The sequence below is a fragment of the Chrysemys picta genome, chromosome 1 (assembly GCF_011386835.1).
Source record: "Chrysemys picta bellii isolate R12L10 chromosome 1, ASM1138683v2, whole genome shotgun sequence".
Taxonomy (NCBI): Eukaryota; Metazoa; Chordata; order Testudines; family Emydidae; genus Chrysemys; species Chrysemys picta.
In genome coordinates, this window is record NC_088791.1 from 142,062,205 (window position 1) to 142,083,619 (window position 21,415).

General features: G+C 43.5%; 1 protein-coding gene across 8 annotated transcripts in view; it reads right to left on the reverse strand.

Annotated features, from left to right (window-relative positions):
• Positions 1-1,657: 1,657 nt before the first annotated feature.
• The window catches only part of KEL (Kell metallo-endopeptidase (Kell blood group)), a 30,931-nt gene continuing 11,173 nt past the window's right edge, over positions 1,658-21,415 (reverse strand). For 6 of the 8 annotated variants that reach the window (XM_065584920.1, XM_065584947.1, XM_065584952.1 and 3 more), the window contains 12 exons: positions 17,852-17,917; positions 14,962-15,150; positions 13,975-14,120; positions 13,398-13,524; positions 12,692-12,802; positions 11,174-11,272; positions 10,520-10,597; positions 9,902-10,005; positions 9,185-9,295; positions 6,585-6,652; positions 6,039-6,205; positions 3,952-5,369 (listed from right to left, as the gene is read on the reverse strand). In XM_065584920.1, the coding sequence (XP_065440992.1) occupies positions 5,076-5,369; positions 6,039-6,205; positions 6,585-6,652; positions 9,185-9,295; positions 9,902-10,005; positions 10,520-10,597; positions 11,174-11,272; positions 12,692-12,802; positions 13,398-13,524; positions 13,975-14,120; positions 14,962-15,150; positions 17,852-17,917 (1,560 nt within the window). In that variant the 3' untranslated portion in view covers positions 3,952-5,075. Of the gene's footprint in view, positions 5,370-6,038; positions 6,206-6,584; positions 6,653-9,184; positions 9,296-9,901; positions 10,006-10,519; positions 10,598-11,173; positions 11,273-12,691; positions 12,803-13,397; positions 13,525-13,974; positions 14,121-14,961; positions 15,151-17,851; positions 17,918-21,415 lie in introns of all 8 variants that reach the window. The other 2 variants (XM_005281661.5, XM_065584945.1) reach the window with 2 other exon arrangements.

Sequence of the window (21,415 nt, forward strand, 5' to 3'; positions counted from 1 at the left end):
GAAAGAGGAGTATTCTTCAGGGAGACTTTCTTGAGGTGACTGGACTAGGAATTAGTGGAACAAAATTGAACAAAGAGGAAAAGTTTGGGTGTGGAATCAGTAAACACTTTAAGAGTGACCTGCAAAGGATAGCAATATTGGGCTTGTGCTCTTCTTTATGAGGGACAAAAAAAAGCCTAACAGGATTTGTTAAGGTGGCGCCCAGTCATGAACCTGGAGTCCATTGCTAGGCACTGTACAGACACAGAACAAAACGGGAGCCCTCCCTAAAGAGTTTACAATCCAAGTAAGGGTGTGTCAGCACATGGAGTTATTCAATAATAGCTGTCCCTGAGTAACTCTATGTGTAGTTAAGCTGTAAGGTATTCACCACCTTTTTTTTTTTTTTTTAACCTTAGAAATACCAGGAAAATAAAGTCTTGCTTTTCCTGTTTTGCTGGAGGTCTTTCTTGGAAGACATGGATATGTGGATTCTCAGATCTCACAGCACATACTTGAAAGGCAAGGTGTGCCCTATCTACAAGAGCTTTGCTTCACACTGATTATTCAGGCATTTTAATTAGTTAAATAGATGTTTAAAAAACAAAAGCATCACCGCCAACAACCAAACAAATCGTTTAAAACAGTTAGAGTAAAAAAAAAAAAAAAAAAAAAACTCTTTCCATATCAATGAATTGCATGATTTCTCTGATGTCATAAAGATCCTAGCTCTCTGGTAGTCCAAGAGACTTCCAAGAAAAGCATGGCTGACAAGACCTGAATTTCCAATGTTAAAAAAAAAAAAAAAAAAAAAGGAAAAAATATTGGGGGAGGAGGGCAGAGGAGGCAATGCCAACACTTTCAGGAAGCAAACAAACAAAAGAAAAACCCCACAAATCCAAATTTTTCTCATTGGAAGTAATCTTAAATATATAATATTAGGTTGTTTTTTTAAAGGGAGTCAGTGTGATGCAGTGGATAAAGCACAGGAGTAAGAATTGGAAGACATGGGGTGAAATCCAGCCGTATTAATGTCATAAGGGAGTTTTGTCACTGACTTCAAGGGAGCCAGGATTTCACCTATGGTTTATTCTCTCATCTCTGCCACTGACCTGCTGTGTAAACTTGTTTAAGTCATTAGTGTCTCTGTGCCTCAGTTTCCCCATCTGTAAAATAAAGATAATGATATCTAAACCCTCTTTGTATAGCGCATGAAAATCACCAACATAGGTGCTATTACTTATATCAAACTGTGAGTTTGATATACACCATTTTCTTAAAACTAGTAGAAATGTTTCTAAGATTTTCTTTGTTCACTCCAAGGAATACAGATTGTAGTTTGGATTTAAACATTCTCCGGCAGCATTTGCAACTCTGATATTACAGCAGTGCTTGAGAGCTGGAAAATAAAACTGACAGAAAAAAAAGTAAAAGAAGTGCTCCTGAAGAATATACTGTGTTGGCCTATACTGGTTGGCACTGGATTCATAGATTCCAAGGCCAGAAGGGATGATTGTGATCATCTAGTCTGACCTCCTGTATAAACAGGCCATAGAACTTCCCCCAATAATTCCTGTTTTTTAGAACAACATCCAGTCTTAATTTAAAAATTGCCAAAGATTTAGAACTCTCCACAACCCTGGCTAATTGACACAGTGAGAGGAAGTAAGACAATTAATAGGTCTTTTCCAGCTTTAATTTTGATGCTCATTCCCAATACCAGTATCTACTCCCAAAGAATCACCACACCGGTAATATAATGGTCAGAATAAAATAGCTCCCACCATTTAAAAAATTTCCCAGGGACAGCTTTACAAAGAAACAGGTGCCTGTGAGCTGCAGGAGGGTTGTCTTGCCAATTCTAGTGAATTTTAGGTTTTTTGTTTTTTTAAATATAGGTCTAATTATCAGGGCCTCCAAAATGATAGTTTTCAGGCTGTTCTTAGTAATATAGAAATGTTCTTATATGCCAGTTTTCTTGCTGCTCCTGAAATCCACTACATCTTTTACTCTTTCCCCCCCTACACTGCATTACTACATGACATTTGGTTACAATAATACTATGTCACAAAAACATAACAGCAGCAAAACTACCCCATCGGGTTAGCAAAAATTCCTGAAAAGCAGTTTGGTATTTGGAGAAGCATTCTAAAATCTGGAGGCTGACCTCTGGAGGTTCCCATAAACCCTGGAAACCATCCCCTACCATCCCAACCTTTCCTTAAACAGGCCCCAGCCATAGCTAACTTGATGTAGGGTGACCATATTTTCCCAATTGGGCTAACCCAAGGCACCCCCTCCTCCCTTCCTATGTGGGGCCAACCCGAGGCCTCCCTTTCTCCCACATGTGTGGGGCCAGCCCAAGACCCCTCTGCCACCCACCTGCGGCCAAAAGAGACTGGCCCAGCCAAAATGAGACATATGGTCACCCTAACCTGATGCCTTTTTGTGAGAGGGAACAAGACTTATCTGTTATCTCCGTATGGAGTGACTGGGGGCAACTAGTAGGAATCTCTAACATCTTGGGGGGGGGGGCATAACACCCTCCCACACCCCATTGCCTCCTGACCGGGGCTGGTTCTAGGCAGGATCTTTGGAGGGAATTTGGCGGCGAGTCCCTCAGTCCCTCTCTTCTTCTTTGAGCTGCTGCCGAAGTGCCACCAAAGAGGGTGAGAGCCAAATTTGTGTGAGCGGCATTGCCACCCTATGGGCCAAGTGATGTGCTGGAGTGCCATTCCATCTGGAAGTCCCTCAGAACCTCATAACTCAATGGTTCTGGTGGAACTTCATTACTTGCAACATTATAGCTACGTCACTGACTATACGTCACTGACTCCTGAGATTCCACTCCCTGTCCTGTCCATGCATTGCTTCCCCCCTTCCTCTTCTCCACAGAAGGGGTTCTACCGTTTCAGCCTTTCTTCTCCTTCAGCCAGAGCATGCTCTTCCCCTTCTTCTGAGTGCGAAAAAGCTTGAGAATAGCTGCTGCTGCTACTTCCTTCTCAGCAGAAGTCAGCAGGGGGAGCAATTAGAAAAGAGAGGCAACTGCTGCATCGGAGGAGTGGTATCTAGGGTTTGATCCAAAGTCCAGTGAAGTTAATGGGACTGAGCTTTCCATTCAAGCTGGCCAGGCCCTAGTGGTCAGAGGTAAGAATAACCGGGGGGAGGGGGAGGAACAATCCCAAAGAGCTAGACAAGTCAGATCCAGGACACTAGGCTAAGTAGCAGAAAATAAGATAAAATCCCAGGACCATCCCACTCATATTGGGGGCACTAAGACAGGTGTGCCATGACATATCTAGGTGGGGTTTTTAGCAATGTACATTAATTAAATGTCTCATCTTCCCATCTGGAAGTGGTAACCAGTGAGTCGCTCCCCCCATTTGATTTCAGAGTGAGAGATCCGGGTTCTTCTATCCCTGATGGTCCAGGGTGGGAGGTGTGCATGGGGACTTGTGAGGTTTCCCCCAGAGTTGTTAATGATTGTAGCTTGTCTATTTACCTTGCAAGCCTGTGCCCCCACACAATTTTGCCTAATTGGGGCAGAGCATGGGGAGCATTTGAGGAGTAGCACACACTGTACTGGCTGCTATGTTTAGCCTCTCTTCCCTCCTGCTACCCGGACTGGAACCTTCTGCCACCATGACCTGTTGGCAGGGGAAAAGGATGAGAAGAAGGGATGGGGAGGAATGGGTTAGGCTCCAGAATGTCTTTGTGTGAGGGCAGGCCATTCTTCAGCAGGGATGAATTCTACAGCTCCAGTCTCCAGCTTTCTCTCTCTCCCCCTCCTTCTCCATGTGGATTACCAGATGTGGCACTTGAAGGCTGGATTCATTGGTGCTGTGCTGGAGCAGTGGAAATGCCTGGCAAAGTCCTGGCTGTTGCTGAGGGGCCCACGGACGCGGAGTGGTGGTGGGCTGTGTGGGTCCCTGTGCAGGAAGGCTCGCAGTCTCTCGGGGCTCTGGTGCCCACACATCCCCTGGAGGGAAACAAAACAACCATGTCAGCATTTAAGAATGATCCCAAAGGCTCACTTGCCCACGAGCCCTCACATAGGTTCTGCAGGGTTCCAGCTTGTCATCCTTCCTGGGCAACATGAGCATAAGGAGACAGGGCAGACAGAGAGATATGCTGGACAACAGTGCCAGGAGAGAGGATGACACTCAGATCTACATGTTCTTCTCTTCACACCTGGATACTGCCATTTCCTAGTGCATGGTAGAGGGCAAGAGTTCCATCTATCCATATTTATCTGTTCTAAACTTTTCACTATGGCTGGCAGGGGAAGCACCTATAGGACAGGTAGTGCTGTGAATATGCCATTCTTTGGAGGGGAGTGTCCAGCCTTTATTCAGGTGGTTTGCAGTGTCTGGGTCATACTAGACTCATCACTGTTGCTGGAAGCCCAGATGATCACTCTGGTTAATCCTGCCTGCATTCACTGACAGCTGGTCCTAGAGCTGCCCCATCCCTTCTCTAATGCAGACCTTACCAGAGTGACCCAACGCTTTGTAGCCACAGGATTGGATCACCTTCTTCTGCACTCTTCTCAGGAGCCTACCATCAATAAGCACCCTGAAGCTCCAGCTAGTGTGGAATACAATGGCTGATCTCTATGATCCCTGAATCTCTATGAGAACATAACACCAGTGATCTATGAAGTGCACTTCACTTGCAGCTCAAGAGTTTGGTTATGTATAAATCCTAAACTTGCGAAGAGGAAGGTACCTGAAAAATCTCACTCCATCCATCCATCCATGTACTTGACCCCCATCACCAAAATACTTGATCATCTCTCTACCTAAAGCCCATCATGGTGGCAGTGCTGGTTCACTCTTGCTGTCTTTTCCTTCCTGCAAACCTAAATTTCTTCTTGCCCACTCTTCCCAGGTAAGTAAATTATCTTTTGATGGGCAAGTTAAATATCATTCTTTTTTTTCTTTCATTATCATCAGTCATCATAACCAAGGATGCTTAGATATTCCAGTGACTGCTGCCTTAGATAAATCTTAAATGATGGATAGTAGATAGATTGTTGTGCTTGGTCCCTTTGACAGTCTGATATTGCTTCAGAGCCCAGTGTAAGATGTATGTCTTCAGTGAGGCCTTTGATCAGCATTTAGGGAGCAGTCCAGTGCTGCGAAGTAGGGAGAGAGACTCAGACCAGGAGGGAGGGAGATGGTGATGATCAGACACACAAACCAGAGAGAGAAAGTATGAGAGGAAGATACATTAAAAGAGGCCAGATGGGCTGAGACAGACAAGATGAATAAGATCAGCAGGGTGTTCATTACATTGGCAAAGCTGATGTAGAAGAGCTGATGGTGTGAGAGTCCACTCCCGGGTAAATTCCTCTCCTGTTTGTGCTTTTTCAGCCAGTTCTTATAGGCCTGTGGGCAAACAGGGACAGATAAATTAAAATAAAAAATCTCAGACTGTGTCCCACAAATATCATTAAAGTTTAACTCACAACGGAGAGCTGAAATCAGGAGCCTCCATCCTCCCAGTGTGGATGTTGGTGCTGTCCGCTGATGCTGCCCCAGAGCTCTTACGCTGGGACACAGACATCCATCCACCCACTCACTGAGAAAGTGTAGTATCCTTTTCTTTCCCATCCCATCTCCTTGCTCTCTGAGATGGCTTATCCCTGCCCTCTTTCCTATCAACCTAACTGTTGTGCTTCCCATTCAAGGCAATACCACATAGTGGCAGCAGAGGGTCAGAAGATGATGCAGTTTGATGCACTATAATTGAATGAAAACCATTTCAACTTGAGTCACCCATGCTCAAAAAATACTTGCCATGTTTTGCATATCACTAGTACCTTCTATCTAAAGATCTGAAGGCATGTGACAGACATTATTTAATTAAACCTCATAACTTCCCTGAAGAGGAACTTTCTTCTACAGAGTACTTTCAACTTCATAGATATGGGTATTGATTCATACAGGACCAAGACAGGACCAGAGAAGGGGGGATTGCAGGGCAGGGCAGGATTGAGGGGTATTAGCAGAGTTGTGTGAAACTACAAGATTAGAACAGCAGGTAGCTTGTGATACTTGGTAAGCGATGGCGAGTCCTCCTGTGTCAGCTGCATTCTCCAGCAGGGTGAAAGTGCCATTGATTCTCAGGCCCTGCAGAGAGTAGCGTTCATACTGTTCCACCAGGCAGTCTGTACCCCGCACTAATGCATCCTTGTTGCATCTAGGACAGCTCTCAGGCACCACTGTGGAGAAGAGGGAAATCCAGGAAGGTAAATGCAGTACCAGTGTCCACTGGGATTCAGTCTCTACTCCCATTAGTAATGAGCATGGTCTGGGATTGAGTCTTTTGAATTTACCAAACCCACCTTTGCACTACACATTTAAATAGGGAGCAGGTCCTGGAGTAGCTCCCCTGAGCTCTCCAGGGGGAACACACCCCTGAGGTCTGTGACAGTGAGCAATTACCAGCAATGGTTCGGGGCACTGGAACAATTTTTATAGTCAGGGTGCTGAAAGTGGAAACCATGTATTTGGTTATGTATTACTACTTCAGGCCAGGGGATGTTGCTGCACCCTTGGCACCTCTAGCTCCAGCACCCCTGAATGGTTCACAATACGCACCGTAATCATAGAATGCGTGAAGCAGCTCGTGTGCCATGATGACTCCCATGGCTCCAAAGTTCACAGCGCTGAAAAACACAGAATGTAAAGAGGTATCAGCTGCCAAGCCTGCAGGAGGCAGGGGACGCAAGGGTTTCTCTGTACAGCCCTGCTCCATCAAGTGTGATTCTACTCTGCCAAGTGATGGTGTAAAACCAGTATCAGGAGCTGCATGCTTATCGTCTCTGTTATTCCAGATCAACATGTTCAGTAAATGTGCAAGCAAAGGTATGATTCTTCTAACTATCAGCACTGCCAATTCCCCCTGGCTATGTTTACATAGCAATTAAATACCCACAGCTGGCCTGGGTCAGCTGACTTGGGCTTGCTGAACAGCTGCAAAATTGTTGTATAGACTTTTGGGCTTGCTGGAGGCTCCAGGCTGAGCCTGAATATTAGATCTACACAGCAATTTTAGCCCCACAGCCCGAGTCAGCTGACCCAGGCCAGCCACACGTCTTTTATTCTGGTGTAGACATACTCTGAGAGTCAAGCTGAATTCTTTCTAGCTCATATCCTTTCACCATTAATAAAGATTCTGCAAGTCAAATTCTGCCCTCATTAACTGTGGAATCCCACTGTCCTCATGCCAGGTTAGTGACATGGTAATGCCAGGTTAGTGACATCTGTGCAACCCCATTGCCTGCTGAAGAGTTGCACAAATGGTAACTGAGGGTAAAGATAATGGGGTTGTACAAATGAACAATTGCAATTGGATGTTTGTTAACAAGTCTGCTAATTATGCACAAGATAGTAATCTAATCAGGGGTTTCACTAGAAATAGTTGTGGTACTCCCACAAATTCCACCCACAAACCAAGCTCCACCCATTTGAAACACCAGAATTAATCCACACACAGTCAAATTTCCACAGTATGATCATCCCTCTCCTTTCTTACATGCATTGATCAATAATGAAAAAGCAAAGAACATTGACATGTACATAGTGATCGTCACTACCTTTCAGAATTAACAGGTCACTGAAATGAATAGGAGCAACTCACATCTCTCTAACAGTGGCTGCTTTAATAGTTCTACAGACTCAGTTCACATTTTAAAGGTTATCTGCAACTACAGCTGGATGTATAACTGATTTTTCAGTTTACTGGCCATTCTGAAAAATCAAAACTAACTTTTGTTTCAGGGTTGACCAGAATTTAATTTTAATTTTTTTTTTAGCAAACTGTTGAAAAAAATATCTGCTTTGTATTGAATGAAACATTCAGTTCCACCTGAAATGAAATGTTTCATTTTCAGTTTTTTTAAAGTTTCTTTAATAAAATTAAAGTAAAATTCAAAATGAAAAGTCATTTAGAATTGAAAAATCAAAACTTTGCTTTAAAAAATGTAGAAACAAAATGTTTTTATTTCAACTGAAACAACTTGGAGAATTCAAAATGAATTTATGAAATATTTTTATCAACCCCAACCCTGGATGTCTGACTCCTGAATCTAATGCTCTCTCTCTCTCTGAACTGTTGGCTCTGCTGGGCTAACAGTGTTAACAAACTTATTTCCCTCACAGTCAATTTAGTCAGCAGATCAAACTGAATACAGGGGGCAGATCTGCTGATTCAGAAGTGACTCACTCATTAAGCGGAAGCACATAGCATTAGAAAAGTATATTTGTCTTGCCATTAGTCATTTCAGCTGTGTCCCATTCTTAATCCTGTTATGAGTTTTATGAGTCATCAAGGGCATATTGGTGTTCTACAGATAGGAGGTGTAAGTTTCACCATAGACTAAAAAGAATTATTATATTGATCAGACCACTTGTTTCATTCCTTCCCCTAGTGAGAGCCTACTTTTTACAGGAATTTAATGAGTCTGGGATTATTCTCCCTGTACAAACCTTTCTCCCGGGGAACAAAAACAATGACATCAAACAATGTTTGATGTGTCTTAAATGACCATTTAATGACAACACTGGTTGCTCAACTGAGATTCTCTCATTATAACAGAGGAACAGAATTGTACTGTTCGATGGTTCACAGGAACGCATATAAACCTCATAATGCAAAAAAAAAAAAAAAAATTAAAAAATGGTTGCTTAGTAGTGGTGATCTTTTTAAAAAGGAGGAGCAGAGCTGTCTTTGATCCATTTGAAGACACTTTGGACAGGAGATTGCCTAAAGGTTTCACAGGATTTAGTCTTGGAATCTAGAAAACAATTTATCTCCATCTTTGAGTGACTCAATATCGAGGTGGGCTCAGGAACTGTCTTCGTTTTAGCCTGTCTTGATGAGCCTCATGTCTTTTTCCTTCTACTCTATTATATTCTGCCTGTATGGGAGGGACAGGAAAACTGCCAGCCTGAGTCTCAGGTTAAGAGCCCGAGGTTACTCAGTGACAGATGAGAGATGGCTTATCTCAGCCCCACATGGAAAGCACTTAGGCTCTGATTTTGCTCTCACTGAAGCCAGTGGACAAATTCCCACTGAGTTCAGTCAGAGCAGGACCCTCCCTCCCCACTTTTGGCCTTTTGCAGTGAAACAGTATGCTGGAAACTCAGCATGCCGAAGGGGTGAGGTTTATGCTGGTGGCTTTGCAGCCCCTCAGTACCTGGGGAACTCAGCGTGGAAGAAGGGGCTGCGGAACATTCCCGCGGGGAAGACCACGGCGTGGCGCCTCAATGAGTAGTAGGAATGGACAGACCAAGGGAAGACCTCCCAACTAGAAGCAGAAAAAGAAAGGAGAGAGAACACCCACTATTAACGGCTTGGGACCGTCTCCTGATCCCTCTCCGTACTGGACCTTTGTGGGAATGGTGGTGACATAGAGAAAGAACTCCCCAGTGCAATCCCATACAGCGAGGAGGCAGAGTTAGAGGTTCACATTATTCAGAGCCTCATGTGTTCAATACAAACACTGTATCTGCCTTTATTTATTTATTAGGCACTTATCACTGCCATAACTAAGTTCCTTGGAAACATTCATGGATGTACCCTCCCCACACCACTATCAGGTAAGCCACGGCTAGTAGCCTCATTTTACAGAGTGGCTAAGAGACTTGCTCGGGGTCATGCAGGCGGTATGTAGCAGAACAGGGAAATGAACCCAGCTTGTCTGACTTTCTGCACAGTGCATTAACCACAAGAGCAAATTTCCTCCCCACTGTCTTGGCCCATTCCTATACTATATCTCAAATCCTTTTGTTTTTGTTATATCTTCTTTTGTGTCCAATCAGCTGCTCCTATACCTCCTCTCCACTGCCTATATACATCCTATAACCAGTCCCCTACCACACATCATCCCCACCACCTGTCAGCTGACACATACTTATCCTGCAGGTGGGGATGAAGGAGCCTCAGGGAGAAATTTTCCCTCACAGCCTTCAGGCAGGCCACCACATTGAGCAAAAAGGTATTGTCATGTATCTCCAGCTAAGGAAAGAGAGAGGCAATGAGAGCAAGTTTAAAAGGACACAGAAGAGAGAGCAAGAACAAGAGAGAGATGAGAATCAGAAAGAGGACGGGGCAAAAGAGACAACACCAAACAGGGCAGAAAATGGGGTTAATCAAAAAACAAACAATCAAATATTCTCTCTTTTCTCTCCCAACCCTCAAAATCTCCAACCTAAGATGTGGAAAAGGACTGCAGGAGATATTATCACAAGCAAAGCAGAGCACGCATTCTGTGGGGGATGAACTGTGCCACACCCAACTTCTCCTGTCCCAACAAGAGGCAGAGTAGGCAAAGACGCAAGAGCACTGGCTGGACCTCCCAGCTTCTCCCGACCCAACCTCTTTCAAAACAAGACATTGGAGGGAAAGGAGAAGGTATGCTAGTTGTATGAAGTATGCTCTGCTCCCTTCCCCTCCAGCAGAAGTTGCCCTTGGGTATGGAACAGGTATATTACCAGTAACAAGACAGGTATGTTTGCATTGTATAACTCACATCCTGGAATTCCCGGTCCATTTCAGCAGTTTGGAGGATGCTGTCTGGATAGCCAATTTCCACCTGAAGCTTAGAAACCTTAAATCATTAAAATAAAATAATACACATAATCAAGAGGATTCTTTATATTTTGAATGTCCCTATAATGTGTTTCAGGGCAGGGTAAATAGGACTTATAAGTTAGCTCTGTAAAAATAAGAGCTGTCCTATTTGACTTCTCCAGGTAACACATCTCCCCTTGCTCTTCTCCTTTCCCAAATCAGTGCTATAAGGCCAAATGCAACCCTGATATAAACAGCAGCTGCTCTAATGAAGCCCATGGAATTGCAGCTGCTTACACCAGGGCAGCTTTGTGCTTTTTTATCTCCCTCCATGTGGAAGCTTGTTGGTGCTCATATATGTTGGCATGTGCGCAGCTGTGGGTGCGCATGGATAAACACTGAACTTTTCCATATATACGTCAGTGTATGACCATGTGCATATGATGGTATATGTGTATCCACCTAGAGGTGTTGAGCAGGTATGTATAAAAGTGTCCATGTAGGATCATGTACATGAGAACACATGTCAAAGTATGTGCAGGTGCAGACACCCATCCCTTCCCAGGAGCTTCTGGGACATAAGGACCCAGTGACCTGTGTCTTCCACACATGCCTTGTCCTTGGCCTCTTGTCGGGTCTGCTCATCCATCCACTCCACCTGATCCAGCCGACTGTTGAGGGCATCTCGGACCACAGAGAACATCTTCTCAGCCTGCCAAGGGAGAAAGAGAGATACACTCAGGGCTACAGAAAAGCAGCTGCTCCTTAAGAAATACCATATCTGGCTCTGAGAGGAGAGGGGAGCAAACAGGGCCCATGTTTATTCAGTCCTGGGCTACTCTCTATCTATGCTCCACAAATTGAGCTACAACCCAGCCCTGGTAAGGATCCCTCTTTCCAGGGAGTGAGAAGGGAATTCGTTCTTTACTTCCGTTCAGCCATGGGCTTGTCCCTGTACACTGTTCCCCTAACCCTACCCTGTTCTCCTCATCTCCTCATTGCCTCTGCTTAGGTGAGAGGAGAACACAATCCCTTGTTCATTGAGTCCTAGACTTCTCCTCTCCTAACATGGGATGGGATCTACTCTAGACTCTTTCCCTTTGTTTGAATTAAAGGAAAGTTCAGGATGTATTTAGTTCCAGCTCCCTCTATTATACAATCTGACCCTCCTCTTTGCTGGTGGTGTCTGAGGGGGATTCAGTCAATCAGTTCAGGGCTTCGCTACACACATGTGCACACATACATACACTTCTCCCACAGTGGAACCTATATTCTGCCCTGGAGGAAGCCCAGCAAATTCACTTAACTGATGACCTTACAAGGAAGATGAGCGCTGTAGTTTGACATGCTCTCCTGTGTCCTTCTTCCCTCTTTCTCTTCTCTGCTTCTTCATTGCTCTTCCCTCTTTAATCTCTCTCATTGTCCCATGTCCCTGGGTCATTTTTTCATGGCATTTTTCACACAGTGCAAACCCTTTATAAATTCAGTGCTTGTGCTAATAACCTTGGAAATGGAAATCTGATCCCTTAGCAAAAAGGTTCCCCTTCCCCAGGGTACGCAGACTTGTTTGTTATTACTGACCCACTCAGAAGCCCAGGCATATTGGTTTGTTAATACAGTACTGGGTTCACAAGTACTGGGTAATCCATGCTAGTCTGTTATTATGAGATGGTTAATGAGTGCTGGATCTGCACTTACTGGGGCTGCATGCACTAGTTTGTTATTGTAGGGTCACATATAAGTACTGGGCCTGCAAGCACAGGTTTGTTATTATAAAATCACTCATGAGTATTGGGGCTGCATGCACTAGTCTGTTATTGTAGGGTCCTGTATGAGTGCTGGGGCTGCACACAGTGGTTTGTTTTAGTGTAGGGTCATGCATGAGTACTGGGGCCCCCACTCTCTGCTTTGTTACTGAAGGGATGAGGATAAGGACGGCGGTCCTAGTACTGACTATTTTAGCAATAAGTGTATTGAAGCTCCAATAACCTACCTCACTCCCACAGAATGATGGGACATTTGTAAGGAATAAGGAAGTGACCTGACCTTGACAGTGTATCAGGTGAGAATGGAAAGAGGAGAAGGAAATTAAACTGAGTTTGTGTTTGGGTGGGGGAAGAAGAATACCTACGAGTTCCTTTGTCTCTTGAGGGAAAATCTCTTGCACAATCATCTCCCCAAGCACAGGCTCAAAGAAGGTGCTGGTGTCACTCAGGCATTTCCTCCAGCGATGGGCCAGTACCTGGGAAAGAAGCAGAGAGAGAGAGAGAGAGAGAGAAACAAAGTTCCAGAGGAGGAAGGCAGAACAACACATAGAAAGAGAGAGGGACAGAGAAATATGTGTACATGTGTAGTAATGATCATAGCAAATAATCAAGAATTTAATTTATTTTACTTAGATTTTTATCAACTCTAAAAGCCTTTGAGCATTTCAGAAAACATGACCATAGAACTCAAGGCTGGTTCACCCTCTTCGCTTCCACAAGTGGAGGGGACTCATATCCTGGCTGGAAGGGACAGAAAAAGGAAACCTGCCCATCTGTATATTGTTCTCCAACCCCTGTCCTTGTGGAAGTCTCTTAGTGTGGATTGGACTCCATGGGTGCAGCAGGTACAGGGCTGGCTTCCTCCATGGCATCATCACTAGAGGAAAGTGCTGGGAAATAGGAAGTAATGCTGCTATCCTGATCAGCATGTCCTTCCACTCTGTCCCTCCAACATGAGAAATTACTTCGAGGACTAGAGATCAGGGCAGCAGTCACTGGGGGTGGCCATCGGAGCAGAGCATCTACAGAGCTGCATTGGGAGCTGGGGGAACTGAAGGGAAGCTGACTCACCATCCCAGATTCTCCTGTCTTTCCATGCAGCTTTTCAAACAGCTCCCTGCGTGCATCTTGGAACCGGCTGTCGAGGGCTGGGGAGAGGTTTCCAACCAAGCAGAGGATCATATAGATCTGTAGGACACTGGGGAAAAGACACAAAGCAGCACATTTATAGGGACTAATATATAAGGATCACTTCAGCCAGTACTAAATGCATCCATATCTTGGGTAAACTGTGGCAGCTGTTTAACTGCAAACAGCAATATCACTTAACAGCTGAAGACAAGGAGTGATTAACAGTACTTCTGTCTGGAACTGCAGGAAGAATTTAGTTTGGCAGAATATAATTGCCTGAGCTGGAACTGGGCCAGGAAACAGGTCAAAGCTTGCAGAAAGTGCCATAGGATCTTTAATGATTACAAGTGGGAAGAGCCTTGCTCGGTCACCCACTGAGCTTCTGCAGTGCCTTAGTGTTTCCTTGGCCATCTCCTATCTGAACACTGACTAAGTCCATTCGGGTTTAGTTTGATACCTGAAGCTATCACAGCCTTCTCAAGGCACAATGGCTACAGTATCAGACATCAGTTCCTACCTCCCCTTCTGCCATTTTCCAATAATCCGCGACATGCCTTTCAAATAATCCATGTCATGCACTACGATTGGCTGGGAGATGTTCAGCTGCACAGGATGGAAGGCTGCCTGGAGGCATGACAGCCAATCAATCGCGGGTGCCTTTTCCTAAAGGTAAAGCCAAACAGAAATGCTGAAATGTGACTTCCCAGCCTATCCCCAGGACTGAATGGGGAAAATAGGAATGTCTCCAGGGAGACTGAAGTGCTCGCACATGATGGCATATATCACATTGGTAGATGTGCACAATGCCCCTGTGCCATGTACATTGGCCAAACCAGACAGTATCTACTCAAAAGAATAAATGGACACAAATCAGACATCAAGAACTGTAACTTCAAAACCAGTAGGAGAGTACTTCAATCTCCCTGGACACTCAATAACAGACTGTGGCCATTCTTCGAACAGTGGCCATTCTTCGACAAAAAAACTTCAAAAACAGACTTCAACGAGAAACTGCAGAACTGGAATTAATTTGCAAACTTGACACCATCAAATTAGGCCTGAATAAAGACTGGGAGTGGCTGGGTCATTACAAAAAATAATTTTCCCTCTTTTGATACTCACACTTTCTTGTCAACTATTAGGAATGGGCCACATCCACCCTAATTGAATTGGCCTGATTAGCACTGATCCCCCACTTGGTAAGGCAACTCCCATCTTTTCATTTGCTGTATATTTATACCTGCTTACTGTATTTCTTACTCCATGCATCTGATGAAGTGGGTCATAGCCCATGAAAGCTTATGCCCAAATAAATTTGCTAGTCTCTAAGGTGCCACAAGGACTCCTCATTGTTTTTACTGATACAGTCTAACACGGCTACCCCTCTGAAACTGACAATTCAGTGGCAGAGGGGACTCTAGGAGGCAGGAGAGTGGCAATTTCTGCCGGGCTCCTGCAAGTGGCTCCACACATTCTCTCTCATTTGGAAGTTCAAGACACACACCTGCAGCTCCCTGATAGTGGTGTGATAGAACAGCATCCCTCTCTCCCGCCGTTTCTGCAGTGGGGTGACCTCCTTCTGGAGGTTGGAGATGAAGGACAAGGCGAAGGAAATGAAGGTGGAGGTAACATTCTGTGGCCCTCCCAACAGTGTCCCCAGCTTCATCAGGTATGAGAAATACACACGGACAACCTGTGATTTAAAACCCATCACCAGTAGAAGAGCTATGAGTTGGGATCTGAGCCATCCCACCCGCCCAGCCATTCACCTGGATCATCCCACACAACCCTCAATCTTTCAGGGGTTGCTCCCCACCATCTCACCAACACAAACCACCCCTTTCATCCCAATGTTCCTGTGTATCTGCCTGGAGCAAGGTTTGCTGAATAGGGCTGTTGGATCTGTGAACAAAACTGAATTATCAATGAGAAATAATAGCTCATAGTTCCCTCACACTTTACAAATGGTTTAAATATACGGATCATTTTAGCACTGAAATGCAGCTACTTTTGGGGTGGGAGGAGGCAGCTGTTTAATTGCACGAAGCAGTAGTGAACAGTGAACAGTGTGATGATGTCTTCCCTGGTGCCAGCTCAGGACAGGGCTGCAGGCTAATTCAGTCATATGTTAATAGAAATCAAAGCAGTGTCAAAGGTATTGTAGTGTAATCAGGCCAATTCATTTGTGAACACACAAAGGAAATGTTAGTGGTATTGCCTTTGCTTATCTATAACCTGTTGATTGCTATCACATTACATTATGTATATCTCTGTAACTAGATAACCCTAGATCAAAAATGTTAGTGTTAAAATGAGAATGTACTTGATGTGTAAACTTCACGAAAACTAATGAAGGATTGTTATTTGCTATTACATTACCTTTTACATTATGTATATCCCTGTAATTAAATTACCCATCAAACGTGATTGGAGCCTTGGAAATGTAAATGAAGAAGAGTGCTAATTTCAAAGCAAGGGCCATTGTATCTGACAATGGAAATTCACTGGCCCAGGTGGGTGAAGACATGCAGATGGCACTAAACTGGAAGGAGTGGTAGATACGCTGGAGGGTAGGGATAGGATACAGAGGGACCTAGACAAATTAGAGGATTGAGCCAAAAGAAATCTGATGAGGTTCAACAAGGACAAGTGCAGAGTCCTGCACTTAGGACCGAAGAATCCCATGCACTGCTACAGACTAGGGACCGAATGGCTAGGCAGCAGTTCTGCAGAAAAGGACCCAGGGGTTACAGTGGATGGGAAGCGGGATCTGAGTCAACAGTGTGCCCTTGTTGCCAAGAAGGCTAACGGCATTTTGGGCTGTATAAGTAGGGGCATTGCCAGCAATCGATGTACATGATCATTCCCCTCTATTCGGCATTGGTGAGGCCTCTTCTGGAGTTCTGTGTCTAGTTTTGGGCCCCACACTACAAGAAGGATGTGGAAAAATTGGAAAGAGTCCAGCAGAGGGCAACAAAAATGATTAGGGGGCTGGAGCACATGACTTATGAGGAGAGGTTAAGGGAACTGGGAATGTATAGTCTGCAGAAGAGAAGAATGAAGAGGGATTTGATAGCTGCTTTCAACTACTTGAAAGGGGGTTCCAAAACGGATGGATCTAGACTGTTCTCAGTGGTACCTGATGACAGAACAAGGAGTAATGGTCTCAAGTTGCAGTGGGGGAGGTTTAGCTTGAATATTAGGAAAAACTTTTTCACTAGGCGGGTGGTGAAGCACTGGAATGGATTACCTAGGGAGGTGGTGGAATCTCCTTCCTTATTGGTTTTTAAGGCCAGGCTTGACAAAGCCCTGGCTGGGATGATTTAGTTGGGTATTGGTCCTGCTTTGAGCAGGGGGTTGGACTAGATGACTTTCTGAGGTCCCTTCCAACCCTCATATTCTATGATTCTATGATTCAGATTGTCTTCTGTGAGCAGAAACTATGAATACCGATTCAAAGGAATAATCGTCATCTCTGACTGTTTGGACTTTTGGATATTCTATGATTCTATGACTTTTAGAGGGAAGATGCCAAATGCAAAGTGACGATCCCCAGAAACATCTGGGTTCCCTGAAAAGACTTTTGGGCAACTAGCAGTTTATTATATCAACTGCTATCGTTTTGGACTTATAACCTTTTATCACTAAGTTTAGTTTGTCTGGGTGGCAAGATAGACTGGAGAGGCTATGACTCCATGGTAAGGATGATGTAGTGATCCAGGAGTGCACATTTGTTACTGGCTTGGTAAAATCTAATTATAGAATACACCACCAGTTTGGGGTATGTACCTTGTTTTCTGACAGTTCTGAGCCAATCCAGAGAGTGAGACAAACATAATGGAAATTTTGGACAGAGATAGCAGACCAGACTCCTGGTTGTACTTGGATTATCAGGGGATCTTAAACATCCATGGTGGGAAGACAGAACTTTGGTATTTCAGATGTCTTCTGAAAGACCCACAGTCAGTAAATTGCAGCCAATTCAGCTGATCCAGTTCAGAAAGATGAAGAAGACGAGATGACTAAACGGAATTGGATTTTCTGGACTGAATTCAAAGGTGATTCCAAGGGCTCTCATCCACACTAGAATGAAATGTGTCACATTTTAACTAACAGGTTATAAAGTCCTACTATAATCAGGACAAGTTTTTTGTACACCACGTTCCCCTTGACAAGCTAACACATTAAAAAAATGCAACATGCCCTTCCTACACCAGGACTTAAAAACCTGTTAGCTAAAAATATTCCAACCCCCCATCCTGTCCTAGTGTGGACAAGCCCTGGAATAGCCCCATGATCTCATCAGACACTGATGATCACCACTCACAAACCAATCCAAATCAGGGGACATTTCAAAGTAGATCCCTGAACCCAGTAGGCCTCTTATAGGGTACCTCGGGATAATTTGCTTTTTCATTGTAGTCACTCTCTGGTGGCATCTCAAACTCAGGATGGTCAATCTGAGGAAAGGAAAAACACTTAGTTAATGCCAGAAACACTAGAGATGGGGAAATAATTTATTCAATGACTTTTGTTTCTTTATCTGTTCAATAATTTGTCTGCAAGCAGCTTATGATTGTCATTATTATTGAGAAGTGTCCCCCAAACAGTTCTAGGCTTAATTTTTGGTCTCCAGCTCATTTGCAAGAAGTTTGCTGTGAGTATTTGACATTTAAATTCAAGCTACATTGGTTAGTCTTCACTGGATACAGAAGAAAGTAGCAGGAGGGGGAAGGATAGCTTAGTGGTTTGAACATTGGCCTGCTAAGCCCAGCATTGTGAGTTTAATCCTTGAGGGGGCCACTTAGGGATCAGGGGCAAAATCAGTACTTGGTCCTGCCTAGTGAAGGCAGGGGGCTAGACTTGATGACATTTCAGGGTCCCTTCCAGCTCTATGAGATAGGTAGATCTCTATTATTATTAGGGCTGTCAATTAATCACAGTTAATTCACATGATTAACTCAAAAACTTAATTGTGATAAAAAAAATTAATCACAATTAATCACAGTTTTAATTGCACTGTTAAACAATAGAATGCCAATTGAAATTTATTAAATATTTTGGATGCTTTTCTACACTTTCAATTACAGGGAAACCCCGCTATAACACGCCCCGCGATAAGGCGAATTCGGATATAATGTGATCATAAGGTGGCTCTCGCCACCCCAAGCACGCAAACCCCCCCCCCAAAAAAACAAAAAGAAACCACCGGCCGGAGCGCCGCTGAAGCACAAAATAAACAAACAAACAAAAAAACCCAGCTGGAGCGCCGCCGAAGAAAAACAAAAAACTAAAAAAGGAACGTGCCTTCCCCACTGCATCTTCCCCCCTACCCCTGCTTCTCCTTTTGGCGGGAAGAGCCATTCTCCTCCCCAGCTGCTCTTCACTCTTCCTCTGCCCCTTGCACATCTCCCCTGCTTGCTGTAAACAAACAGACAAACAAACAAAAAAACGGCCGGAGCGCCGCCGAAGTACAAAAAAAAAAAAAAAAAAAGCACACACACAAAAAAACCCCGACCGGAGCGCCGCAAAAGAAAAACAAAAAAACAAAAAAAGGAATGTGCCTTCCCCACTGCCTCTTCCCCCCTACCCCTGCTTCTCCTTTTGGCAGGAAGAGCCATTCTCCTCCCCAGCTGCTCCTCACTCTTCCTCTGCCCCTTGCACATCTCCCCTGCTCTCTGCCCAAGAGAAATGGACCGGCTTGAAACTGACCCCGCTATACCGCGACCCCGCATTTATTGCGATCGAATGTTTTGAACCCCAATCATCACGTTATAGCGGGGTTTCACTGTATATTGATTTCAATTACAACACAGAATATAAAGTGTACAGGTTCACTTTATATTATTTTGATTACAAATATTTGCACTGTAAAAATGATAAAAGAAATAGTATTTTTCAGTTCACCTTATACAAGTACAAGGTGTACAAGTACGTAGTTCAATCTCTTTATCGTGAAAGCGCAACTTACAAATGTAGATTTTTTTGTTACATAACTGCACTCAAAAACAAAACAATGTAAAACTTTAGAGCCTACAAGTCTACTCAGTCCTACTTCTTCTTCAGCCAATAGCTAAGACAAACAAGTTTGTTTATATTTACAGGAGACAGTACTGCCCACTTCTTATTTACAACCTCACCTGAAAGTGAGAACAGACATTCGCATAGCACTTTTGAAGCCAGCATTCCATCATATTTACACGACAGATATGCTAAACATTCGTATGCCCCTTCATGCTTTGGCCACCATTTCAGAGGACATGCTTCCATGCTGATGGCACTCATTAAAAAAAATAATGCGTTAATTAAATTTGTGACTGAACTCCTTGCGGGAGAATTGTATGTCCCCTGCTCTGTGTTTTTACCAGCATTCTGCTATATATTTCATGTTATAGCAGTCTCAGATGATGACCCAGCATGTTGTTTGTTTTAAGAACATTTTCACTGCAGATTTGACACAATGCAAAGAAGGTACCAATGTGAGATTTCTAAAAGTAGCTACAGCACTCGACCGAAGGTTTAAGATTTTAAGTGCCTTCCAAAAATCTGAGAGGGACGAAGTGTGGAGCATGCTTTCAGAAGTCTTAAAAGAGCAACACTCTGATGCAGAAAATATAGAACCCAAACCACCAAAAAAGAAAATAAACCTTCTGCTGGTAGCATCTGACTCAGATGATGAAAATGAACATCTGTTGGTCTGCACTGCATTGGATTGTTATCAAGCAGAACTCATTATCAGTATGGACGCATGTCCCCTGGAATGGTGGTTGAAGCATGAAGGGACATATGAATCTTTAGCACATCTGGCACATAAATATCTTGCAACACTGGCTACAATAGTGCCCTTTGAATGTCTGTTCTCACTTTCCGGTGAACAAGAAGTGTGCAGCATTATCTCCTGCAAATGAAAACAAACTTGTTTGTCTGAGCGATTGGCTGAACAAGAAGTAGAACTGAGTGGACTTGTAGGCACTAAAGTTTTACATTGTTTTATTTTTGAATGCAGTTATTTTTTGTACATCAAATACTACATTTGTAAGTTTAACTTTCATGATAAAGAGATTGCACTACAGTACTTATATTAAGTGAATTGAAAAATACTTTCTTTTCTTTTTACAGTGCAAATATTTATAATAAAAAAATATAAAGTGAGCACTGTATACTTTGTATTCTGTGTTGTAATTTAAATCAATATATTTGAAAATGTGGAAAACATCCAAAAATATTTATATAAATAGTATTCTATTATTATTTAACAGCACAATTAATCATGCAATTAATTTTTTTAATATTGCGATTAATCATGATTCCTTTTTTTAATCGCTTGACAGCCCTAATTATTATTATTACATATAATACATAACAACAACAACGTATGAATTTTTATTTAAGTGATGCCAAGAGACCCCATTTGAGACCAGGGCCCCATTGTGCTATGCACATAACAAGAGCCAGTCCCTTCCAAGACAGCTTACTATCTAACTAGACAAGGGCAGATAAAGGGTGGGAGAAAGGAAAATAACTTTATCTGCCTGTGCTCACCCTAACCCACTCCCCATATGCTCAATTTCCAGAAATGAATGATAAAGATTATGTTATTGTTTAAAAAAGTAATTACAGAATTAAGAAATGAGTGGAAAATGTAAGAAAATGAACTGATATAAAATAGCATCTGGTCTCCAGTCTCTGACAGACAAAGGCTTTAAAATATCCACAACATACCTCATTATGTAATATTATAAAACTGGAGCATGGAGGACTCCTAGGCCTCCCAGCTCACGAGGATTGATGACCAAAACAATTTGGCCCCTACGTAGCTGGTGTTGGTTCAGTTCATGGAAGTGCCTAATCCTCTTCTAGTCTCCCTGATCTAGTAACATCAATGACATCCTGCAGCAGTGAGTTCCATGGGTTAATTACACACTGCATGGCAAAACAGTTCTTCTTGTTTATTTTAA